This window comes from Synchiropus splendidus, chromosome 2 (genome assembly GCF_027744825.2).
Source record: "Synchiropus splendidus isolate RoL2022-P1 chromosome 2, RoL_Sspl_1.0, whole genome shotgun sequence".
Classification (NCBI taxonomy): Eukaryota; Metazoa; Chordata; class Actinopteri; order Syngnathiformes; family Callionymidae; genus Synchiropus; species Synchiropus splendidus.
Genome location: NC_071335.1, coordinates 29,897,501 through 29,924,374, shown reverse-complemented (window position 1 = coordinate 29,924,374; position 26,874 = coordinate 29,897,501). Strand labels below are relative to the sequence as shown.

At 41.9% G+C, this 26,874-nt stretch overlaps 1 protein-coding gene across 2 annotated transcripts; it reads left to right on the top strand.

Annotated features, from left to right (window-relative positions):
* The first annotated feature begins 1,874 nt into the window (after positions 1–1,874).
* LOC128753365 (neuronal acetylcholine receptor subunit alpha-3-like) lies at positions 1,875–24,476 on the top strand. Of its 2 annotated transcripts, none has more exons than XM_053854991.1 (8): positions 1,875–2,096; positions 12,483–12,622; positions 13,985–14,029; positions 15,769–15,878; positions 16,274–16,481; positions 18,540–19,151; positions 20,358–20,621; positions 22,592–24,476. In XM_053854991.1, the coding sequence occupies exons 1-8, from the start codon at positions 2,033–2,035 to the stop codon at positions 22,715–22,717; spliced, it is 1,569 nt and encodes a 522-aa protein (XP_053710966.1). In that variant the 5' UTR covers positions 1,875–2,032; the 3' UTR covers positions 22,718–24,476. The 2 variants fall into 2 exon arrangements, with proteins under 2 accessions (XP_053710966.1, XP_053710964.1); XM_053854989.1 differs by having other exon boundaries at positions 20,355–20,621.
* The last annotated feature ends 2,398 nt before the right edge of the window (positions 24,477–26,874 follow it).

The following is a 26,874-nucleotide window of genomic DNA, read 5'->3' as shown; positions in this document are numbered from 1 at the left end:
ATTTGAGGAAGGTGATTAGTGTGACACCAGGCATGAAGAAATGATGAAGATGGGAGCGTGTGTGTGCGTGTGTGTCAGCAGCCAGGCAAATTAAAACTATAAATAATCCGACTCATAACAGTATCAAATTTAATTCACCGCACAAGTATCACATTTTTTGATATACAACAACATATGAACCAAAATAAATAATAAAACATAATATATATATATATATATATATATATATAAAGGAAAAGACAGGAGGCAGAGCTGGAGGTAGCAGAGATGAAGATGCTGAGCTTCTCTCTGGGAGTGAGAAGGATGGATAGGATCAGAGGGACAGCACATGTGCTCAGGTGTTTAGGAGACCAAGTCAGAGAGACTAGATGGAGATGGTTTGGACATGTACAGAGGAGAGAGAGCCAGTACATTGGTAGGAAGATGTTGAGGTTGGAACTGCCAGGCAGAAGGTGGAGAGGAAGGCCAAAGAGGAGGTTTATGGAGGTGGTGAAGGAGGACATGAAGTTTGAGAGAAGAGGAAGCAGAGGACAGGGTGAGATGGAGGATGACTCGCTGTGGAGACCCCTGAAGGGAGAAGTCGAAAGGAAAATATAAAATATATAATGTAAAAATATATATATTTGTGAAACCAAATTTCCCTTGGCTATACGCAAAGAGAATATGAAGGAGAAAACAAAACACAGAGTGTGATTAAGCGCTTCCATATTTGCTCTGCATGTCACCTAACACACTGTAGGAGGCGGTGAACGTCACAGTGGAACATCCCCAGGTTGTGTCTGGTTCACTCCGCAGCTCAGCAAAGCAAATCTGCCACAATTACACTGATGATGTGGAACTGAGCGTGAAAAATGAGGTGCTAAAATTAAACTTCATAAGGAGTGATAGCAGTGAGTTTGTAAACATCCACCTGGGGAGGCCAGCACGCTAGAAGACTCGGCTCAGCTCGTTTGAAACTTCTCTCAATCAGGATGTCTTCGGATTAAAGCCTTTTTGACAGCCACACCTAAATCCAGCCGCTTCTTGTGGCGAGGTGGAGCTGAGCACTTCAGCACCTCAGACAGCTCCCGGTTGGTTTGCAGCTGCCTCGCGTCAGGATTGACGTCATTCAATACGTTTGTGTTCGGACACGTAGTTTGGATTGTTTAAGAAGTTCTCATCCTTTGTTGAATATTTTAGGTGTTGCTTTCAGTGAATGTGCAACAGTACGTGCAGTCCATTGAATGCCCAGGTGAATAAAAATAAAAATAAAAATAAAAATAAAAATAAAAATAAAAATAAAAATAAAAATAAAAATAAAAATAAAAATACAAATAAAAATACAAATAAAAATAAAAATACAAATAAAAATAAAAGACACCCGAAAACCAAGTCAGATGATACAAAGAAAATGAGAAAACTTGAAAACAAAGGGAAGAAAATTGAGCATGGTTTTGAGCATCATGGTTTGAGGATGAAGCTTCGTGAAGCACTGTCCTGATTTTCAGAGCCCACTAGATGGCAGTCCTCCCTCTGTGACGCTTGATCTCACTCATTTTATTCGTCATAAATGTTCCTACATTAGTTCTTGGCTATGAGTGAGGTCTTCACCTGTCAAACATGGAAAAAACGGTGGTCTATAATCAAACTTGGTCGACGCTATCAGCAAAAAAAATTGAATCAATGAGGGAAATAAATACATATTTGTTTATGCAGTACTGTAGAAAACAGTTCAGCTTCAATGAATTTAAAGTTATAAAGCGTTTATGTGATGGTGCATCCACACTTTACAAACACAGCTCCACGATGATTTGTGTGGTTTTTCCTCCGTCACTCAGAGGTCCAGATGGAAGAAAGTGTCTGGGTGGGTTGGCTTTCCTCCCCCGCCAGTGGGTGTGGGTAGACGCTCCTGCTGAGAGCGCTCGCCTCACAGGGGAGGGACGGAGTCAAGTTGGGATCAGATCAACAAGGCGGAATCTGGAGACAGACAAGACGTGCGCAGACCGTTATTCACTCCGACGCCACCTCGACCGCTGTCGGACGCGCGACGGAGATGCTGCCGCCGACGGACACATGGACGCTGCTGTTGCTGACGCTCGTTGGTTTCACCGTCCGAGGTGAGCAAAAGTAATTCAGGCTGGACTCAAGCGGAAGGAAACTGTTTTGAGACGGCGAGTAGTGTGTGTGTCCGTCCCCCGCGTAGTTGCGTGCGTAAAAGCGCAAACGCGCTGCAAACATCCCAACTTAAAGTACTTTGTACTGGGCAAGTTCACCGTCTAATAATGACAGACCTGGGAGGGAAAGTGAAGGCAACTATCCAGGAGGTGTTAACTGGGGCAACTACATGCGTGAGAAACGCAAATGCTGCTTTGAGGCTGGAGCCTTATTCCTCTGCAGCTCGATGAGAATGTGTTGTTTCTGTTGACAGCTGCGTGGTTTTGCTGCGGAGATAACGTTGTGTATAATATTGGGATTTCTGCGGGGAGTTAATACCCTTGAATCAAGGGAACTTGAATAGAATTTGACTCACTCAAGACTTTTTTGGGGGGCTCGTAGCTTTGGGTGAAAAACTCATTATCTCATTGTTTGTTTAATCTGGAAATCTGCCTCCTTTTATGACGGAATAAACTGCGCTTCGCCCCAGGTGTTTCACTCAGGTAAAAATAAACTCCCGACAGGAATAGACGGAAAATACGTCTCGTATATATGGAGCGACACAGAGGCGCAGAGTTTGATTGTGAAATGAGTCTAGTTTATTATAAAAAAAAAATATATGTATATATCCGCTTACATTTTTCTATCACTCATATTTTACTGCTGATGTTGCCGACTTTTCAAATATTAAGAACAGTTAATCTGTTTATTTTTTCCAAGCATATTTTGTAGTAACTTTATATTCCGTTAGAGGGCGCACTTTGTTTATTATCTTGAACATCCTCGTTGAACTAGTAATTCAAAGCCACCTAGCATATCTTTACGTACATATATTTACGCACTTTTTGCGGACAATATTAAATAATAAAAATTAGAATCCTCAAACTCATCAACTCTGCTACTTTTGTTTGAAACATTCTGACACGGTATGAGCATCTTGAATTTGGTCGTCACCATGCCCCTCCCCGTCACCCTGCCGTAGCCGTATGCCAATTGTTGGCCAGCGCAATGCTTAGCTTTTTTACGGAATACAAAAAGTAAAAATCAGCAACACCATGACGTCAGCGCGTCTCACGATTACACTGCGAAAATGTAATGTAGATATTGTTTCACAATTCATTTAAGCAAAATACATGGTGGTGTTCTAAGGTGTACAAGCTTTACTGCGTAACCTATGTTGCACCGACCAAGAATTTGAACACACTCGGGGAAAGGTCACCTGGTCGATTCGGGCTAAAGCAAATCAAAACAAATGGCAAAAAAGGTCACTTTTTGGCATTTAAAGTAAATAAAAAGCAGTTTAAACGAAAGATCAAGCACTTGGTAAAATGTATTAAAAAAAGGGGGGGGGGGGGGGGGTTGGAGGGGGGCAACTGGTGGATTTGCGATAATCGAATGCACAGCAGGAGTTAATCAGTGACCGCTGCAGCAGCGTCTGACCCGGAGCCACGCGCAGGAAGGGATGCGGCGACTGTAATTACGCCGTGGCATTTCAAAGCCGTAACGTAAACATTTGGCTGGGAGGGCGTGAATCACGGCTATCAGATTGATGCCAGGCTGCTGATAGACTCTTTTAGGATTTATCAGTCGGAACACATGCTGCGTGTGTGGCGTCTGGAGCGGCTTTGTTTGCCACTGGCTCTGATAGACGCTTGATCAAAGACCTTGTGTATTGAAGTGGCAAAGGCGGCTCATGCAGTTCTGATGGCTTTTCTCCACGCATTGTATGTCACACAACTTTTCTCTCCGTCAGACTGGCAAATAAAAAAACAAGAAAAAAAAAACTATTGCTACTGATGCTAGTGAAGGTTTCACGACGCAGTATTGAAGGGTGGTTTCATGAAACAGTGTCCTGACGTTCAGAGGCCACCAGATGGCACTGTCTGCTGTAAAATGTTTGAACTTGCAACAACGAATTCAATAGAACCTCACATCATTTCTAAAGAGCGCCTTCTAGTGGACACTGTTTCATCAGCCCAGGAACACTGTTCAACCACTACTGTTTGCTTAACCATCAAGAGTATTTGTATATTACGTATCTTCAGTCATTTGAAGAATACTTTGTCCAACTTAACTGCAAATCCGGTTCTTGCTGAGGCTTCACAGAATGCTACCACCTACTGTCCCGTTTAAGTCATTGCAATCAACAACATGTAAAATGCTAAAAAAAAATAACAAATTATACATACAAAATACATGTTGGGCAATAATATTGGTTCATAAAAGAGTACAACGTGGATGTAAATGAGTTGCTTGGCAGAGGTTCTTGTTTTTAATTTATTTAATAAAAGTTTTTGTCTCAACTGTGCGACAGCACCAATGAATTCACACCCAGTTGATAGCTGATCCGTACGTCATCTCGTACGCCTCTTATCTTGACAGAATGAAAGTAGTGCAGCTATGTGGAATGGAATACTTGCTGGAAACCTAAGGGGCTTCCCACAAAAGCCAGCTTCTGTGTCCATATACCTCCAGTGGTTTGGTTTTTGGACAACTTCAGTGTATGCACAGAATATATTTGTTCAGTGAATGATTCAATACAGATGTGTGTTTTAGCGCTGCACATGAGCTTATAACGTATCAGCTCATCTGCGCTGTGTACACGCAACAGGCAAAACATACAATATTTGCATTAACTTGTGAGAGTGTGCAAACAATGCGAGCTCTTGATGGATAGCGTGAAGTGAGCATGTGCTGATGTGTGGTTTCTGCGTGTAGGTCATCCCTTGATGTGGCCGCTCATCATTGAAACTGACTTTGAATGTAACGGAACGCATGAGTGATGATCCCGGAATTGAACTGAACACCGCATGTGTGTGTGGACTCTGGGCTTGGACTCTAGTTACACAGCACAGGAGGGCACCGTGGAGGAGCGTTGACTGAGGAGAATGTCTCACGCGTTGTCATCTTGTTTTGCGTCTTATTTCCTTCATGCACTTTCAGACGACTCGTGGATCCCAGCACGTGACTGAAAAATCCAAGGACAAATGACAGAGAAAACCCGCACCATTTAGACCTTCGAGTGGTCTGGAATAATGACTTTTTAAATATTTAGTCGAACCCTGCTCTCACAGCGGAGGCCTTGGGGATACTCGGACATGTGCTGTGTTCTGTGAATGTCATAAACCATTTTACATGTTCCAGAATAAAAGTCTATTGGAGTGACGCACACAAATTTGAAGCTGGAGACTCACCGTGGCGCACCTGTCTCATGCATTCCTGCACAGCCAGCTAACTCCCTCCTCTGACTCCCTGTCGTCTTAGTTCCCTTCTTTCCAATCCCAGTGTTAAGCCACATGCTTCCACTTGCTCCAGCTTCCCTCCTACACCTATAGAAAACGAAGGGATGTTACAACCACAATCTAAACTATTTGCTAATGTACCGACATGGAGCAAAGCGCACGATGGAATGTAACAAACAGGATAGTAAGTGCATTTTAACATGCCTTACTAAAGAGACAGAGTCTTATGGCTTTCTTGTGGCAACATTCAGCTCAGAGTTTTACTGAGTTTTTGCTTATTCATGGCTACATTTTAGTCTCCAGCTCCAACAGTCTCCACAAAGCGAGTAAAAGGAGGCATCTAAAAAAGGTTCCTGGAAATCATCGAGCAACACCTCACAGAGTGGAGAAACAGCAGCTTTACTTTGAGTCTCACCCAGGCGACCAAGCTGGTCCTCTCAAAGACAAGTACCTTGTTGCAGTTGTCACTTCCCTCTGTGTAGATGAGTTTAGAAATCTACATTGCAGGTAAATGTCTCTGCATGTAGATGGACAACAGATTCTTTATCACAGCAGACACTTGGCTTATATATCTGTTGTCACTATAGAACAGGACATCCAAGCACTAAAACCTCCCCTCTTGAAGCAGGGGCTTATTCCTAGGAACATCATGAACGTTTTGTTGGTTGCGGCTCCTCCATGTTGAGGTGGAGAGATTATATCCGTAAGGACGAGGAGAGCCATGTATCCTCTGCCCCCACAACCTTGTGTGTATAGTTGTGAGGTTTTTGTATCATATATGCTTTCATGTAATTTAGGTAGGTAAATATATTTTTTAACTTTTATTCTTGGGATACAATTGTCTCACCGTGGCTTCCATCTTCTCTGTTTCCTTTCAATCTCAGGAGATGTTTCATCTTAAAAGGCTTCATGAAACAGTGTCCTTATTTTCAGTGCCCACCAGATGCCGCTCTGTGCTCTAAAATTCTGGACTTTGAACAACCATTTTAATGAAACCTGAGGTATTTTTAAAAGAAAGTGTGCCACCTACTGAGCAATGCAAATGAGGAAACTGTTTCATGAAGCATCATATATATATATATATATATATTTTTTTTTATCCCATACGACCTCACCGTTGCAATGTATGAGTACAGCGCTCCCTTTCATTCAAATACAATTTGCATTTGTTCATTTGCGTTTGCTTTTCCAACATCCACACCATTTCTACATGATGTAAGCTTTGTTACTCTAGTGTTGATACGAGGCTTTTTCTCTTTTTCTCCATTTTTTTCATTTTATATTCCTGAAGACCTCTAGCGGTACATGGCTTCGGTGATTTTCTTCTACTTTTGTTGAAAATGGTGTCACGTGACTGAAATAATAAAAAAGAATTTAAAATAAATGTAAAATTTTAAATTTAATTTTTTTTTTCTAATCCACTGTGACAACACTTGTCACGTGGATCCACTTGCATGTACTTTGAGGCGGTCTGTGATTCCAACATCAGCCAAAGAGAATTATCTATGCTGAAATAAGTTGTTTGTTTCTCGTAATTCAACAGCCTGTGCTTGAAACCAAGGCGTGTGTGAAGCTCATCCGTAGCCTAGCTTTACATCCTTCAGGTTGAAAGTGGTTATCCTTCTCTTGCTATTGCGCTCCATCTTCCTCCCTCCCCGATTTGAAAGCATCCGAGCACTCAGGGAGCACCAAGGCTAAAAAGGCTCTCACGTAGTTTCCTCTCAGACGCTCCATAAAATGCCCTCCTTTTCTCCATCACTCACCGATTTGGCCTTCTGGCTCCTCCTCATCCTTCTCTCTCCATCGTGCTCCTGACAACCATCTCTGGTTTTCACGTTTGCCCTGACCTCCATCTCACGTCCTGAGTGCATCAAATATCTCTCGGGATCTGTGTTTTAGAGGTAACTCACTTTCTGAGTGAGTTTCGTCGGATTCGGCATGCAAACATGAATAATTGAATTCTGTGTGATTTAGTACATTCAGGTCTCGTGCCTCTGACCTAGAATGAACTTCAAACACCATTGCTCGTGCAAAATCATGAAGAGGGCAATGTTTTGTCATTGGCTTTAATAGAAACTGCCGCGAAAAAAATTGTTTTGTGCTGTTATTGTCACATCATGAAGTTAAGTTTAGAATTCATCACCTTTTTTATTTTATTTGTCGCTAAAATCTTGTGTAAGTTTGGGTTTTTGGTGCCTTGATAAGATCGTGTGGCGTCTAGAAAACAAGTACTGGACTATATCGCGATATATTGCTATGCTGTTTTCATGACATGATGTGATATTTTAAGGAAATAACAATCACAAGAGAGGTATGAACATTACGTTTCTCTGAGCTTGTAGGTTTATTATGTTCATGGACTGTTTTACTATAGTTTAGTGTGGTACGTCACACAAACAGCATGGCCCTGGTCTTTTTCTACTCCTGCGGGTGACGGTCTTATCTCTTCAGACTCTTAGCTTTGTCAATGTTGACGTTGACTTGAGTGGTTGTGTATGAGTAGTAATGTATAGTGAGGTTTCATGAAACAGTGTCCTGATTTTCAGAGGCCACCAGATGGCACTGTGTGCTGTAAAATGTTTGGACTTGAACAAATTCAATGAGACCTCATGATATTTCTAAACCAACATAGTTGAGATAAAGGTAGTGAGGTAATGTGTGGGGTCCGGTGGAGGTCTGCGCTCTCTGAGCACTTTTCTACATCAAGCCTCTGCATTTTTGGATGAAGGATTTTTGGGTCATAATTCAGTTAATCGTGTGTTTTTTGTTAACAAATAAGCTTGTTTAAAGGCTTGCAGAAAAAAAACAACAACAAAAAAAAAAACATGTCAAGCTCTTCTTTTGTTTCTAGCATGTGTTGATCCGAGGAGCAGCTTGAAACTGTCATGCATTTTATTGTGTGGGTGGAGGGGAATTCTGTCATCATTGGATCTGTTATTAGTGCCAGTGAAAAACACATCCAAGCATGTGCGAGAGGAGCCCCGGATGAGGGGGCGCTATGCTTTCCTTATACAACGTTTACGACCGAATAATTACACATAATTCTGTTAAATCGCTTCTTTTTTTTTTTTTTTTTTTGGATGAACTTATCACTGTGTTGTTAAATGGCTCTGTTGCTAGTTGACATCTGGCACATGCTGGAGTGCCACTGCAGGCAACATTGATTCCTGAAGTATTTTGGTTTGAAATATTTTTCAAGATAATGGTGATGAAGCATCATCAGGCATCTTTTTTTCTGGCTGAAACAGATGGCTCCATGTGAATCATTCAAATTAAATAACATGTGAAGTGCCAGCTGTAGGCCTTTGGAGAAAAAAAACAAAAAAAAATCTTCATTTTTAAAAACTGGAGGTGAAGAAGAGAGTGCAGACAGGGTGGAACTGGTGGAGAGGAGCGAGCAGGGTGCGAGTCAGTTGAAGTCAGAGAAGTGACTCTTAACCATACGGCCAGGGCCTGTTGTCGGGCCGCAAGCACCTTGTACAGCAGACCTGGGCAAAGTGCAGCCTAGGGGCCAAATGTGACCCTTTGACTGTATTTATGTGGCCCCCGTGGAGTCAGAGTAAAACTATGAAACTGACATTGTTTTTCTCTCTGACATTTTTGTCTTGTGAATTGTTTTTCATTTGTTATGATGCAACTGAAACACTACTTTCTTGTTTGATTAACTCTCTTTATTGTTCGCCTTTTCCGTCCCTTAAAGTAGATTGAGAATCTTTAAATGGAATATGGTTTAAATAAAATAAAACACATCAAACCGACATGTTCTGTGCATTTTTAAAGCACCATTTCATAATCTCACATGCTGTCATCACTTGGTTTTTATTTTCAGTTTTCTCTTACCCTCCGTTCGGCCCCGCTCCGCTCCCTCTCAACAACCTATAACCTGGCCCCTCAGGAAATTTAAATGCCCACTTCTGTTCCAGAGGGCCGCTAAAAGTGTTTCTTGTTTTACACCTCTGAGTTGCGAGGGCTGTGAGAGAGTTTTAATACATTAGCCACATATAGTGGCAGTAGTGTGTCACTGAATTGACTTGACACCTGCAAATCTGTGATAGTTAGCAACTATGGAGAAGTTCTTGAAAAGAAAAAGATGATAAGGAAAGTGATGCCGGACGCCCAACAGTAAAAACTGTTCATAAAAGCAGTTGGCGATACTTTCTATTACACTTTACGTACAACTTCTATGGAGTTCAAATAAAATATATTATTTTTATTTTATGATATTTTGACATTTTTTATGATAAATATATATTATTCAGAATTTTATTCTGTTTTTCTAATTTTCTCAACAGTTCTTTCTTTCTTTCGTAAATGTGATGAATATGACTTACAATATCTTTGCAATGATCATGTGGTTTCATGTCATTTCACAAGTTTTTTTTTTTTTTTTTACATGTAAGTAGATTAAATACGGTCATTAATCACAAATGAAATCAAGAGTAATGAAACAGTACTGTTACTTGAATGGGACCCGGTCCTCTGTTCTGGGAAAGGTGGGCCCCGAGATCAAAAAGGTTAAGACCACTGCAACTCCGACAAGAAGCACAGTGGTCGACAAGAAGATTTAGATGATTCTTTTGAAGTCAACTCTGTAAAAATATAATTTTTGCATAAAATTAACATCTAAAACTCGACGCTATCGAATGCACTTCTGCAGATCAAACCATTGATCCAGATATTAATAGAGAGTGTTGCACAGCAGTGAGTGGGGGCCTCTGCGTGGCGCCTATAAAGACTCAAAGAAGGAGGAGGAGTAGGTGATTATATCTTCATCGACACTGCTAACTGCCATGACTCAGCTGCCGTGGGGCAGCAAACTGTGTGGGGAACTTTCTTTGATTCGCTTCCCTTTGAAAAGAAATGACACAACAGTCTGTATCTGCCTAAAAATTGTCGAGCGTGGATTCACGCTTTGTTGTTTAGAGGGCAACTTTTATTTTTAAAAAATCCCAAAGACCTTCTTGACATAAGTCATTTGCTGGCAGAGGAAAGCAGCGGAGTCATGGCCTCTCTATATTTAGCAGTGCTGTGTCCCGCCAACAAGAGCCTTAAGTTGTTATTGAAATGTAAATTCCTCAGTGCAGTCAGTTACCTCTGCCTCTCTCTCATCTGACGTCGCCCTCGCCTGCCGTTATTATTCCCAAACTTCAAAGCCAGACATCCGTCATAAAATAGACTCACTGTCAAATTCCCGTCATGTTTGTTTATGGCTTATGAAACACAGCCGTTATTTTAATTTGATCGGATGTTTGTTCATCGCCTTGAAAAAATCTTTTCGCTTCTTTTTTAAAAGCATTTTACTTGAAAATGGATTTTTAATTTTCGTTGGCTGTCGGAGTCTGTTTGTCTTCAGATTATCCGCAAACATTGAAGACAATAATTCCCGTAATTTCCAGACTAGCTGCTACTGTTTTTCTCCTGCTCTGAACCCTGTGGCTTATACAACAATGTTGCTAATGTATGGATTTTTACAGGCTAAGAAGTGTCATGCAGCCAACATATTGAGCCTTGTTTTCGCCTGCATGTCCACAGCTCCGCCCCTAGAGCCGATCTCCTGGAGGACCAGAGACGAGAAGCAGCAGCTGAGACCTGCTGTGGTATCGGAACTTCAGACATGTGGGCGTAAACAACGCATTTTAACCGCTTTAATGTGATATGAGGAGTTCAAGATTCAAGCTCAGAAAATTGCTTCGTCCGTGAGTTTGTTTCATGAGTCAGTCTCCATGCTGGACCCCGTTTTCAAAACTAGTTAAGAAGTGATCCTTGTGAATTTTTAAGCACCACTGACTTTTCTACAGTGCAGATAGTGCACTGCACCCACAGCTTATTGACCGGTGTGGCTTATGTATGAACAAGATCTATTTTCATTGTTAAATTTGGTGAGTGTGACGAATATTCCAATGTGCTCTATAGTACAGAATTTATGGTAACGCATAATAAAAAAAGGGAATACGCTGAACTCCCACCAAACCAGTGCAGGCGCGGGCCTTCGGCGTTGCTAGCTCACTATAACCTGACAACAATTGTCACATTATGGGAACAGAACAACCTGAAAACGGCTGAATTAACTCTCAGTTATTCAAGTATTCAATTCCATATTTCAATGCAGTTGCTGTTGTCTTCCCGTTGTCGAGTGGGAGATCGTGTGGGAATATTAAACTGGTGGGAAATCGGAATGAATGTCACGGTGTCGCCTGCTGCAGGTTGATTTAGACTCCGGAGCTAATGGAAAACATCTTACGGTAGAGTGAAGTAACCAGAAATAGATATTCTCAGAGAATGAGCGCTGCAGAGTGTCAAAGGTCAGCGCGGCGCAGATGTCTTCGGAATATCATGATGAGTGTGCACCCTGAGAGAGGAGGAATGGGAATGTCAGTGGACGGTTCAGTGATCCCATTTGAACCAGCCCAATGACTTAAAGATAATTTTATCAGTCTGGTTTCACTTGCTGCTTGGTTTTTCTAAATGTGGAACAAATCTGTATGTGTTTTGCTCTTTCATTATATAAGAATTTTGTAACAAAAACGTGAAAAAAAAAGAACCGAGAGCGAAACCTGCGTATGTTTTGTGCTTTCATTTTTTTGTTTCATAACAATATAAAAACACAAATAATTTATTTATTTTTGAAATTAATAAATAAAAAAAACAAAGAAACAAACAAAAAAATGAACAATTGAATTGAAAAGACTGGAAACAATAAAAATAAAAATGCATTTTCTTTTGTTTGTATGCTTTAATCTTTCCATCTTCGGATTTGACAAAAAAAAGTAGAAGGGAGAAGAGGAGCGGCCACACTTGAGCCACACTCATAATAGAGGGAAAACACAAGAGATGGGTAGATGAGGCATCATGAAACAGTATTGCAGGGTGTGTGTTTGGTTTAGAAATTATGTGAGGTTAGTTCTTCAGGTCCAAACATTTTACTGTACACAGTGCCATCTGATGGCCTCTGACAATCAGGACACTGTTTCATGAAACCTCATCTACCCATCGCCAGAAAACAAAAAAAAGATGAAAGAATGATGAATTACATGACATATATTCTGTTCACGTTTGTTGCATAGACCATTTTGGTTTTAACACACATCTCTTCCTGTCGTGCCTCAGATTGCTTCTCCTCCAAGGCAGAGGACCGACTGTTCAGGAAGCTGTTCAGACGATACAATCAGTTCATCCGACCGGTGGAGAACGTCTCTGATCCCGTCAGCGTGGAGTTCGAGCTTTCCATCTCGCAGCTGGTCAAAGTTGTAAGTTTGTGACACACATTTATGCCTTTGCCTCTCATTGCTTAAACATTTCGCCGTCCCATGTAAAAGGCAGCAAACAAAGCAAAAATATACTTAGAAGTTATATATATATATATATATATATATATATATATATATATATATATATATATATATCATAAAATATTATTGAGGCGAGCCAGAAGCAAACTGTGCAATGGATTATGGGAGTGGGTGAATGGTTGTAGAAAAGTCACGTAGACACCGATATTGTTTTGTTAGTATTTGAGAGTTATTGAGTAGTACTTTCATTGAATTACTTAGTCATAGTTTGCCACTGTGAGTGTGACCATCTGCCATCAATGATGGGTAGATGTTTCATTACACAGTATTGAAGGGTAGATGAGGTTTCATGAAACTGTGTACTGGTTCTCAGAGGCCACCAGATGGCGCTGTCTGCTGTAAACAGTGCTGTAACAACTAAATCAATGAAACCTTGCATCATTTCTAAACCAAGAGCGCCATCTAGTGGCCTCTGAAAATCAGGACACTGTTTCATCAACCCTGCAATACTGTTTCATGATACCTCATCTAGCCACCACGACCATCAATCATAGTTGATATGTAAAGTGGTGTGGGCTACTGGAACAAGAATGAACTAGTGCGATGATCCTAGCCAACTATAGACACCTCTGCGGTGAACGTGTACTCATTTGGATGAGGTGGATGTTTTTTTTTTAAATTTTTTTAACAATTAACATGATGTTGGAAAATACATTGCAGATGTAATGCAGATTTGAAGTATATATCAAACACACATACTTCTTGTACACTTGCTGAATACTTCAGATTGTACTTTACTGGACATAAAATATTCCAGTTTAGTCATAAGAAGTATAAAATTAGTATACTTCGTAGTAAACTACTACTATCTCGTCTTGTCTGGAGTATACTTGCAATACTTTATCAATCGAGTGTACTTGATAAAAGGCACTTTAAGTATACTATTTTTCTTGCTGAGAGGAGAGGTGAGTGAAGAGAAAACTTCCATCTCTAAACAAATGGAACGCTGGTCAAAACTCAGATTTTGGACTCATGTATGTGGCCTTCGCTGTGAGGACAGTATTACTTGCTGTAGGTCACAAAAATGACTCAGAAACTCCTGCTGGTCTGTGGTGTCTGTATGGGATGGAAGTCCTCAGATTAAGCACTAATGGGTCTTGTTTCATTTCTGACCTGATTATGGAACAAAAAAAAAAATCCTGACTAATCCTTCACTGTGCACACAGCTGGATGACCATTTTGTTGCAAGATACTACATAAAATCTCAGAAATACTGCTGTCATTGTGGCTCAAGTGAACGTTCCTCGATCTTCTCTGCAGGATGAGGTGAATCAAATCATGGAGACCAATCTGTGGCTCAGACATGTAAGTACATGTTGTGTGTGGGAACAAACCCAAAGAAATGTCACCATTGGGCCTTGGAAAGGAAGGAAGGACGTGTACTATTTGGGCTAGTGTTTGAGAGTTAAAACCCTAATAAAGAAGAATACACAAGCTGCCTGTGGATCATGTGGGTGTGTGTTGTCACCTCTCCATATCTGTGTTCAAGAATCACAGAAATCTAACACTAAAAATGCAAATAAAATCCCAGCGATCTGCGAATGCGAATCAATACTGGCATTATGAGCAGTCACGCGCTCCTGACACTGCTCTCCAGCCTTCACCTAACCTCTCTGACCTCATTCCTCAAATGAACAGCCTTCTCTCCTCGCTCCGGTTTTCATTCTTAGATTGTGCTCCATTGATCCAGGAAGCTACGTGGTGTTGACTGGTCACTCTACCACATTGTTTTGAATGGACTTAAATGCAGCTGTGACATTTAAATAGACCTTCTAAGGTTTGCACTGGTTCAGCGGCTCAACATGGTCTCGCAAATGAGGCGCCGTGTCAACAGTGCTGTCACTGATGGACGTAGAAAAGCTGGCGGATCGAGGAGGGGTTCGTCAGTGCTTCACACAAATATAAATGTCCGACCCAAGTATCTCTTAAAATAAAGGTTTATTTGGAGGGTTTCATTAAAAAGACATTTCCACTCTCCATCTGAGTAAAGCCATACATTACAGCTCGTCCCATTTAGAATCTCATCCCTGCATATTGTGGATTCCCCGTGGTGATAAATGAGCGAAGCTAGTGTAGCATGAAGTGGTGAATTAAACCGCTCTCGGGTCATAACTGGGTATTAATCTGCCTCGCTAATGAATGAGTTCCTCTTGAATGGCATGCAAATAGCCAAGAGTAATGGATTCCATGGGTACTGAAATTTTACCCGCAGGTTTGTTGACGGAATAATCCGTCCTCAGAGCCTCATCACTCACAGATGTCGAAGAAAATCGCTTTATTTGTTCGCTGAAATATGTCACTACCTCGACGAACAGCAGATGAAAACAGAGATTCATTCATCTTGTCTGTTTATCGAAGTTAAAACAGCATTTATTCATGACTATAGGATTAGCTGTGATCAACAAACAGCTTTGTGAAGCGTTTTCTTTATTTCTAGTGTTAAGTGTTTTGAATTTTTTTTTGTACACTCAAACCACTTTTCAGTTGAATGGCAATTTATCTAATCTAAGTTTATTGTGGGGATTTTAAAGATGACTTCCTATATGAACAGTTGTTGTCAAAGTAACCTTTTCTGGCTTATAAGCCCAAGGAAAAGAAAAAAAAACATACTGTCTACACCTGAACAAACACAGTTCACCAGTGACATGTTGCCATTTTAACTTGGCAGTAGTTGTAACTGGCTTTGAAACATCAAGGGTTCTTGTTGTGGCGGGACTCAGTGGTGGGTTCTGATTTGGTATCGAGTTTTATTCCAACCCTTTTATCAACACAGGCGATTGTTCCTATAATAATCTTTCTTAGGACAGAAAACAAAAATCCTCGACTCTCATGTGAGGTCATGAGCTTTGGTATTTGTGTATTCCAAGCCCACTGACATCAGCGTGTGCGTGAATAATGGGGTGGTGCAGGGTAAAGCAGGTCAAGTGCTGTACAAGGAGTCAGTAAACACAAGGGTTTCCGCTGAAGCGAGTCAGTTTGAAGGCAGTGATACACAAGAGCTGAGGTTTTGCAACAGCTGATACAGTTCATTTCAATCATCCCAGATATGGAACGACTACAAGCTGCAGTGGAAGCCGGTGGAGTTCGACGGGATAGAGTTCATCCGAGTTCCATCCAACAAGATCTGGAGACCCGACATTGTTCTCTACAACAAGTGAGCGGGAGACCATCAGTTGCAGTTCTGATTTCTGACCTTTTTTTTGTCTATGTTGTAAACCAGTTGCTGTTTGCAGCCGGAAGGCGGTCAATGGAGATTGAGATCAGCACAGAACAGGAAGTGGCGAGGCAAAACTAAAAGCATATGAAGCTAAAATCAGGGGGAATTCCAACCCGGTGTTTTGGGTCATGTAGCTTAATCTCTTGTAAAGAAGGATGGACCCATTTCCTCTACGTTTGATACATACTTTTACATTGATGAAGTGTGAGTTTAGCGCTCATTCAAATCTCAGTACTAACAAGTTCTATTGTCTTGTTTTCCTTCGTGTTCATCGTTCACCGTTTCTCTGTGTCAAACTCCCTTGACTCTCCCCACACACACCATGCATCCAGTGCCGTCGGCGACTTCCTGGTGGAGGACAAAACCAAAGCGCTGCTCAAATTCGACGGCACCATCACGTGGGTGCCCCCGGCCATTTTCAAATCTTCCTGCCCCATGGACATCACCTACTTCCCCTTCGACTATCAGAACTGCTCCATGAAGTTCGGCTCCTGGACTTATGACAAAGCGAAGATTGACTTGGTGCTCATCGGGTCCAAGGTCAGTGTCTATGACCGAGCTGAAGTATACTTACGTGATCCGTAAACAAATGAGCTTCTGCATGCGTGTTGCTGCTGTCATTTAAGTGGCGCTTCATTGTGAAAAAGCGTTCCACTCCTTCTGTTGCTCTGCAGGAAGCTGTGGCTGGTGGCTTTATTGGGTTGTGACTCATACATCTTTATTATAATGTCAGCTGCAAAATAAAATAAGGGAGAGCGTGCAGAGAAGGGGTTTCTGGTTGTTTCAGGAGAGCCGTTCATTTCAAAAGACCAGGCTGGGATGACATTTTGACTGCAAACGCACCTGCTACCTCCTTGAAAAAAAGAAATCTCCCCCAATTTTTTTAATGTTCATTCATCTGTAAAATAGATGACGACCTTTTCACAAACAATCTATGTCCTTTTGGAGACAGTGACATGCGCATATTATAGACGTCAGACCCAAATCTGAATTTACCAGCCATGATTCAGCATTGGCAGTGTTGACCTCTACGTAGGATAAGGGGTTGTCTGGAAGGGGTCTATTTTGTTGTAAAAGTTCCCGCTATCTGGTAGTATTTTTCCATTTTTAAACACCATCCTTCTTTTTGTCGGTAACATTTCTGTTCTGGCTTTATCCTGGGTACTGACAGCAGCAATGAATGCAAACATTCTACATATATATATATATATATATATATATATATATATATATTTTTTTTTTTTTTTTTTTTTTTTTTTTTTTTTTTTCCAAAAAAAGCGATCTGAAGCTAGTTGTATATTTTATGTTGACTGAACTAATACTGACGTAATGATGAATCACATTTCTACGCGGGGTCGAATGCACTATGCAACAATTTTTTATTAAATTGGTATATTTGTATGAATTTTTTTTCAATTGTTCTATGGGAAATTAAAGAAGTAAAGACAAAGATGGAGGATAATGGTCAGACGAGGGTCGCATGGGAATGTTCCAATGTTAGCTATGTGACTTCAATGCCTCACATGGACTTGCATGTGACATCACATATTCACTGCCTGTAGCAGGTTCTCACACCAATGATTTACATGAGTCATGTAAATCGTGGATCTGATGACGGAAGTCTTAGGACCGCGACTCACATTGGCATTGAACATGCCGGGGGGGAGTCAAAGTCTTTGAACAATATTTTGACATTTCCCCGGAATAGCTGTTACTTTTTTGGCTTATTCCCTGTATAAAATGATCATCTCAATAGCAAGTTGACTGAAATCGCAGCCAGTTTGGCGGCTTATTTGGTGAAGAGCCGCATAAGAGTCTGACGTAGAGCAACATTTTAAACACTCAGAAGTCTGAAAAGTTAGAAGTGCCAGAGAGGGCACTTAGCAAAAGCTGTGTTGCCAAATCTTTCGTAAATAAATCAGAATATTGTGGTGCGCAGGGGTCGACAAACTCTGGAAATCCAGATTCTTGATTTCCCGTGGCACTTTTACCACAAAGACGTGCCTCACTTTAAAGCCACACATTAATATTAACACACGGCGGGACACCTCCCAGTCACAAGCCATGAAGAAAAAATGTGAACTTTCACACTCGTAAGGAGCTTAAAATATAATACCACGGCCATGATCTAGCCTGGCTTAAAAGTAAAAAAGTGTCACTTTAAATAAATACTCTCCAAGCCTGTAATCCTTCGCTTCACTGCTGCCAGCTCAGCATTGTCAAGGAAGCCTGCAGTATCGAAACATAGCCGCCCAAATAAAGCCATTTACTCCTTTGTCGGAGCTTAAGTCGTGGAACCTATGTTTTATGTCCTTTAGTTTCACAAATATCTGCATGTTCATTAACCTTTGCCTCAGGAATACTTACGAAAGGCCAAAGTAGTCATTTAGAAATAGATTCATGAGGTAATTATTTATATTCATGCGTTTTTTTTTTTTTTCTTAGACAGCTTTTTGTTTTATGAATTTTCGCCCCTATTTTTTTCTTGGCCCCTACCGTATATCCTGACCGTGTTGTGGTGCCAAACAAAGCAAATCCATCTATATGCTGATTTCAGATTTTGCACTCAAACTGAGCTCTTGATGTTTCCATCACCAGGTGAACCTCAAGGATTTCTGGGAAAGTGGCGAGTGGGAAATCATCGACGCTCCGGGCTACAAGCATGATATCAAATACAACTGCTGCGAGGAAATCTACACAGACATCACTTACTCTTTCTACATCCGGCGCCTGCCACTCTTCTACACCATCAACCTCATCATCCCCTGCCTCCTCATCTCTTTCCTCACGGTGCTGGTTTTCTATCTCCCGTCCGACTGTGGAGAGAAGGTCACGCTCTGTATCTCCGTCCTGCTCTCCCTCACTGTGTTCCTGCTGGTTATCACTGAGACCATCCCCTCTACGTCTCTGGTCATCCCTCTGATCGGAGAATACCTGCTCTTCACCATGATCTTCGTCACGCTCAGCATTGTCATCACAGTGTTTGTGCTCAACGTGCATTACCGCACGCCCATGACCCACACCATGCCGTGCTGGGTACGCACAGTGTTTCTCAAAGTGCTGCCGAGGTTCATGTTGATGCGGAGACCGATTGATGCCGACGGCAAAGCTGGGGGGTTGGACAGCAGTGGGGAGGCAGGCGGAGCTGGAGGGGGAGGAGGAGGCGGAGGAGGGAAAGGAGGGAAGAAGAGGAAGAACAGTTTGATGCAGGTAAGCCTTCGACGCCAAGAGCTACACAACCACACCGCAACTTCAAGACCTTCCAATGAGCAGAACCCAACAATTACGGCGTTGAAAAAAAATTGTATGGAGTCACATTACTGCCACGATTCAGACCTATCAAAACAAACTTGGAGTGAAGTGTCCAAAGTGTTTTGGATGATTCATGTCCGAAGCAAGAAACATGAAACAAATCGAGATGTGATTCTAATTCTTCATCCTTTAAGGGTCAATAGGTGGCACTTTCTCTTCCAAGCTTGGATTCTTCTGTCATATAATAACTGGACAGGAGTGGAATGATTTTCAAAACAAAAAATAAGATTTAAGATTTGTATGTATTTGTCTGAGCGTTACCTGCAGCAAAACAAATCACCTGAAATATAGAAATATATTCATGCAATAGTCTTATTTTCAGCAGTTTTATTTTTTTAAAACCTGAAATCAGGGTATTTGAGTCCATCGGTGAAGTGTGGATTTCCGAGATAGGTTCTTCACTCGACTGTCAGAGCTTTGACAAAATTGTGATTGGCGTGTGTGAGCACTTCAAAATGTTTCAAACCCATCACTGACAGTTTTTTTTATCAGTCGCCCAGCCTTGCTGTCAAGGCAACTTCACTGCCAAAACGATTTTGCTTCCTAAGTTATTGTAGCTGTCTTAAACTTGTGTCCTCAATTTTTACGAGTCTGACACAAAAATCTGTCATTTCAAAGCACGACAGCATCTATGCAACGTTAAAGTCCGCTCATCGGAAAACACTTGGAGAAGGGTGTGGAACGACTAGATCAGTTCATCCTCTCAACTAAAACAAGCAGCAGGAGGAAGATACGCGGAGTGAAAATAGATGAGATGAAAGGAGTTGAAGAAGAGAGTGTGCAAAGGGTGGAATGTGATAGACTTTTGCACTACATGGATTTTAGATTGATACACATGACAAGGCTGCACTGAAGAACTTTAAAGTAGATTACACTGTCTGTCCTAAAATAGACAGGACCCACGATCCTCAGACTGGAATATATATATATATATATATATATATATATATAGTAACCTGAATCTATCATGGCGCCATCGGATAACAAACCTGTCAAGGAAAGTGTGCTCCTGTTTAGGTGTTGCACTAATACGTGACAAGAGCGGATATGTCTTGTGCGGCAGCTGCCCCGTCTGATATGTCATTCCGGTTGTGCTTTCAGCAGGTAGCTGCAGGATCTCTCAATTCCCTGGAATTTGGAGACAGCAAGCTGTCGTCCATGGAGCGCTGCTCTGGGAAGAAGTGCTCCTTTCACCATTCCAGAGAAACGATCGAGACAACAGACACGGGAAACATGACACGACAGATGAGTCTGCAGAGCATCAACTCGGTCGTGGCCTTTTCGGTGCTGTCGCCTGAAGTCAAGCAGGCTGTCGAGAGTGTCAAGTACATCGCTGAGAACATGAGGAGCCGCAACAAGGCCAAAGAGGTGCCTATGATCATTGTTTGGGAAACAAAACATGGCAGGCTTGTTAAGCATAAAATTATATGGACATTGTTTTTACGTTGTTGTAGACTTCAGACTATCGATAAACCAGATTGTTTAAGCTAAGATTCAGATTAGCTGGCAGGTCAGCTGCTCGTAGTCATCTGCTTCTTGAATTTCCACAGCTCACTGACCAACACATTCTTGCTTGAATAGCGAGTATTTTAAAGTGGACTTTTGTCCCCATTGCCTTCCACGTTGCATGTCAGATGTTTTGCCCCCTAAAGTTTTAAAGACAACACATTGTCGCTTATAATATTGCGACTATTGTGGGACTATTTTAAAGTGGACTCGTGCATTCCTGAGCGTTGCCAAAGTGATGTTGTTGCATTAGGCGTTCAGTTCCGCGGCATATCCTGACACGTGGGCAGCACATCACCTAAAACCAAGTCAGGTCGGGGTTTGGGTTAAGTCATGGTGTGGTGCTCCTTTCGTTCTGCTGGCTATGGTGCACAGAGCATAGCCACATCAGGTGCCATATATACCAAGTAATATTGAAGCAGAGAGTCTATGGTCGTCTCTCCCTGCATGTCCTATATCCAACCCTTCTTTTGGGAATGTCACAAAGAGCAACAACATTTGAGTCCATGTTCATACCTTTGCCTCAACATCCAACGTAGATGCCTCACTCCGGCGTCAAAATTCCACTTGAAAATAGCCAGCACTCATGTGATGGGCCACTGAAGCTTTGTGAAAAAGTTATCCTGAGTTTAAGATCTCATAAGAAATCTCCTGATGAAGCTTCATGAAACATGTCCTCATTTTCAAAGCTCAACAGGTGGCTCTTTCAATTTAAAATGATGTGACATTTCATTAAAATCATTGTTCTAAGCCAAAGATTTTAAAGTAGTGAGTGCCATCTACTGAGCTCTGACAGTGAGGACACTGTTCTATGAAGCCTCACAAGCCCATCAACATCTGGCTTCGATGAACTTAAATGAAACCTCATGTTGGTCTTGTGTGACAAAGAGGTGAAGAAGTGGGTGCAGGCAGGATGGAATAATTAGAGAAAAGTGTCAGGTGTGATGTGTGACAAAAGGGTGTCGGCAAGGATGAAAGGGAAGGTGTACAAAAGGGTGGTGAGGCCAGCAATGTTGTATGGTTTGGAGACAGTGGCACTGAGGAAAAGACAGGAGGCAGAGCTGGAGGTAGCAGATGTGGCCAGGTGTTTAGGAGACCAAGTCAGAGAGGCTAGATGGAGATGGTTTGGACCTGTACAGAGGAGAGAGAGCCAGTACATTGGTAGGAAGGAGCTGCGCACAGTACTGGCCCACACACTCCCAAGAAAACAACCTGTGAACAATAGACAGGGTCGAATTTGTTCTATTTCCTTCAAACTTCAAAACCTCCCACACATTCTTTGGGTTCATCAGAGTGAAACCGGGAACAAATGGCTAAAGGACATTTTATGGTAATAATTTATGGTGTGCAAAACTTCTAGGTGTTTCACATTGGAATTCGCCAACTTCAGACAGCAGTCTGTGAGAGTCACAAGTTCACTCGACCTTCACGTTGACGGTAGAGCGTGATGGAGTTTGCAAACTCGAAATAACCCAGTAGCTTCTGAGGCACAGCATACATGCTTGTTGCATTACGCATTTATGAAGGAAAGAAAAACACTTCCGGCTCTTGGGAAGGAAATCATGCTGCAGGAGTTAACAGTAGTGTCAGTTACCTCAACTGTAATTCTGGCTGTGAGCTGCTCTCCCTCTTCTCGCCCTCGCTTCTCCACACAGTGGGTGATCGCTCTCTACGGAGCCTTTGTTATGAAAACAGAGGTTGGAATCAGCCGTCACTGTGATCATTTCTCAACCGCAAACATTCTGTTTGGTCTTCAACCAAACTTTCAGTTTGCTGCTTCTGTAACATGGGTGTTTTTTTCACCAGTTTTAGTCTCTTTTTTTTTGTCACAGGTGGAGGACGACTGGAAGTACGTCGCCATGGTGATTGACAGAATCTTCCTCTGGGTGTTTGTGACTGTGTGCGTCCTGGGGACAGTGGGCCTCTTCCTCCAGCCTCTGTTTGGCTTTGTCTCGTAACCTTCCGGCATCGAAGTGTCACTGCGCCTCCGCTGTCTGCACAAGTGACCAATCAGAGGAGACAGAAGCACATTCTGCAGTTTTGGCTTTTTCTTCTTCGCAGAGCACCAAGTTGCGGTGAAAAAAAACCCGTCAGTTTGGGTGACACTCCCGAAGGCTTGCGGCCATAGAAGTCTTGTGTTGTATCGCGCTGACATTTGAAATAACAGATCCAAAGACACAACAGTTACGAGCTTAATGTTCATGTTGCTATTGGCCAGTCACACTTTTCAGGCCGAACTGTCACATCACCCCCAACTGTGTAATATTAACTTGCTCACATGGTACTGTATGACACACACAGGCTCAAGGGTGTGAAATTCAATCAATATTTCCAACTCAAACGGTGGCATTCCTTGGTAGGAAAAATCCAATATCAGCAAATATTCAGTCAATGTCAAGGCTTTGGCATCTGCTTCTTTGCTTCTCTATTGTTCTCCGTTTTGTTCCACAGTTTCAAAGAATCCTGGTGGAAACCCTACACAAACAATGTCCACCACCGACGCCTGGTCTTGAAGCACAAACATCCGTCCACGTTCCCTTCACCTGCACCTTCACCAATGCTTTGACACATCCACATGCTTTGTCGGCGTCTTGTTTTTGGCATACTTTAAATTACTTCTGGATTTCATTTCAACTGTACGTAATTATAATGTAGCTCTTGCCTACCACATAAAATGGCTTTTTAGGTTTTGAGTTGTGAAATTGCACCCGACTTCTGGCCAGTCTGGTTCATCCATTTTGATAACAGAACTGAAGATCGTGGCTAAACTGATAAAGAGATATATATATTTACACCCCCAATACCTTCCGTCACAAGTGATCGAAACAAAATGGCGTCGAACAACCGAGTCAGAAACAGTGTGATCAGAATTTAGGTCAAGCGATATGTTCCAAAACCTGCTTATCTGCTCCCAGGACCCCTGACTCAACCACACTTGAGCGATCCAAGGGCGCAGCTCGGACTTCTAATGCAACACGACATGAAATCAAACGCTCGTATGCAGGAAGCATTCTGGCATGCTGAGATCACACGATACCGAGTACTCGCTCTGTGAGTTGGTCCTCGGTTAAATATAGACAAATTTCAGCACCTTCCCATCAAAAGCAGCTCTGCCCACCTCAGGGCATTCTGGGACGAGAAAATGAAGCCTAGGCTTCTTAAAAGTGAATTTATTTCAGAGCTGAAGAAGTGTACCGGGGGAATATATGTTGATAATATTGCTTTAAACAACGCTGTCTGCCACATGATGGACAAACCTTGTGCTAACACTAACCAGGAACACACAGGAAAACAAGCGGGGATGAAAGAAGTTAAGTAAACAGTGTTTGCTTAAAAGCGCTTGTGCAAATTAACTGCAAATGTTTTTTCAGCTTTCGTGTATTTAGTGGATGTTTCGTGTTGAATGGCGATGAATTAAAATCATTGGTTTGAACCAACAGCTAAATAATGAGCGATAGGAGGAGTGTGTGTTCAAAGGACATGGAAGCTACATGTGAGGCTGTCTGTTAATACCAACTACAAGCAGAACTGCTGAGCTCAGCAAGTTTAGATCCTTTTCCCAAAAGAAAGGCCACGTTGTCACATGACACTGCACAGCCCAGAGCCATAAGGAAACATTACTGACAAGTAATTGCTGTAAAAATACAAAAACGCTCTGCTTTCCATTTGTTTCCTGCTTTGTGTTCGGAGTACATTTCCTGGTTAAAATGTAATATAAAAGTACTTTTTCTAAGAATCCAAATGTCTTCTGTTGTGTAATTTTTTGGGGGAGTCTGGCTATATTCCTTCTCAGTTTAAAATGAAGACAGAGAGAGAGAACTGCGGGGCCTTAATTCATTGTCACAGTTTCCTCTGGCTTAGATGTGAACCAATGAAGAAGCCTGTTAGAGCATGTCTGACATACAAATGAGCTGCAATAACATTATCATTCCACAGTCGCCAGCTTGGTTGTGTACTTTGTTTTGCAGTTGCTAAAGTGCTAACTAGCATTTTATGCAGTTATGTGGACACAAGAGAATTGTGTAAAATCTGGGAATAAAATTTCAACTTGTTCAACATAGATCAGAGGAAGAAGAAGATGAAGATCGGCTCCTTTAAGTCTGTCGTGCTCAGCTGTGAAAGACGTCCCGACATGGTTGGAGATGAGAGCCGTCCTCACATGGAGGGGTTCCAGTATCTTCAGTTCTTTTTCCACCAAGGAGGGAAGAAGGCACCATGAGGATTGGTTGTAGTTACACGTCTCATTCTTGAGGAAGTGATGCTCAGACCTCAAACCCAATGGATTTTTGGGAAATGGCAAGGGAAGAGATGATTCTGGAAGCATCTTCTCTGCTGCAGTGCGGCGTAAAAGAAAGCTAAGGACAAAGCAACATTTGCCGGCGCAAACTAATTGTGTGCTGACTCAGTCTTTCTGTTAAACGCCACATACTCTTTGGCTCAGTTCAGCTGCCCCAGAGATTACGTTACGGATCCGGAAGTTTTAAGCGAGCTGTAGTGAAGGCTCATAGTCAGTTCCACGCTGGGGCGTGTAACAAAAAACGGCCGCAGTGAACAGGCCACGCCCTCAGGACCGACCGGGGTGTGAGAGTGAGTATCAGGACACAGGGGTGTCAGGTTGACTGGAACATTTCCCTGCGTCGGTGTGTCGGCTGCAGGGCTACCTCCCACAAGTTGACCCCAAACTTGGAGATGGTTTTAAGAGGAGAACAAAAACAACTTGTGGTAATATTTAAATCTTGAAAAATGACAGCTACTGTCTCTCCCACCAGCAGCCCCCCACCCCCCCTGACCCATTCATCAAGCTGCTGGCTGTCACAACCAATCCTGCTCACCGCTTTTTCTGTCATTTCCAATTAGCACTTGGCTTTCTGGCGCATTTGTCAGTGCTCGTAATGAACAGAACAAGGGCGGGGTGTTCTGTTTGTAATGAGATTTGATGCGTTTCTAAATGTTGCCTCTGATTAATGAGCCTAAAAAAAAAAAAAAAATCGACGTGCCAGTAAACACCAGATTAAATGGAGTCGCTCCTGAAATTGAGGACCATTTTATTTGTTTTTTCCAAGCGAGCTCATAGCAAACGTCACTTCAGGCTGATAAATCCACTTTAATTTTAAACACGCAAATGGCGTAATAAGTGAAAAATAAAACAACGAAAGCCTCTTGCGCTTCTGTACCCTGCAAGTATAAGTAAAAAACAAACGTACTCAACACTTTATGAGCCGCAAGTCATAACAATAACCACAATGCAGAGAAACCCGATAAAAGGCAGCGTCAATAAATCTATTTAAAGAATTCTCCCTCTCGCCCAATGACAGCCCCGACCAGGACTGAGCGCTGGTTAACTGAAGATTTCTGTACGTTGAAAGCTTTATGATGACAAAGGACTGCAGAGGCAATATTTGAGGAAACCTTAATGACAGTCAACTCACCTTTGACAAACCCAGTGTGGCCAACAACACCCTCTTGTTGAAAGGTCTTTCCCAGGTTTAACCACGAAAAAGATGAAGGGACTTATGTCCATGAGCGGCACTCTCCACCTTCAGACAACATCCTGCTGGTCAAATGAAAATGTCACCAGTATGCCAGTCAGGCAGCCCAGTCGTGTGTGTTTTATGAAATGTTATCAATGTTTATGGTTTAAAATCAGGGCTGGGACTTTAAAGCGTTGATTTTTATTCGATTTATGAATGTTGCAATGCATGATATTAATGCATGATATTAATGTGATGCCATCACCACAGCATCCATGAGATTTGCTGGTGGAAAAAAAAAAATATTGAAAAAAAAATAACAAAACAAAAAACATCACAAAATATTGCGCTTTGCACATCATGCAACTTAATTCTATTATGATAGTAATACATTTTATGATGATTATTTTATATTTAAAAGTATTGAAATTTAGGGTGAAGGCTAGTTCGGGTTTGCGCGACATATAATATGCATATATAAAAAGAGTTAGATGACAATTTAATTAAATAAAGTTATGCCATTTACTTTCAATAAGTTAAATCTACTCGGGTATCCAGGGTGTTTTGGGTTTCAAGCACCTGTTTCCAATGAGGCTACAAGCAGATGGTTGGGCAACATATACTGTGCTTAAATACGCCATTAC

Coding starts and splice junctions, on each gene's coding strand:
- LOC128753365 (XM_053854989.1), top strand. CDS start 2,033: ATGCTGCCGCCGACGGACACATGGACGCTGCTGTTGCTGACGCTCGTT. Junction 14,030..15,768: donor CCAATCTGTGGCTCAGACAT/GTAAGTACATGT, acceptor CAATCATCCCAG/ATATGGAACGACTACAAGCT. Junction 19,152..20,354: donor GGAAGAACAGTTTGATGCAG/GTAAGCCTTCGA, acceptor TTGTGCTTTCAG/CAGGTAGCTGCAGGATCTCT.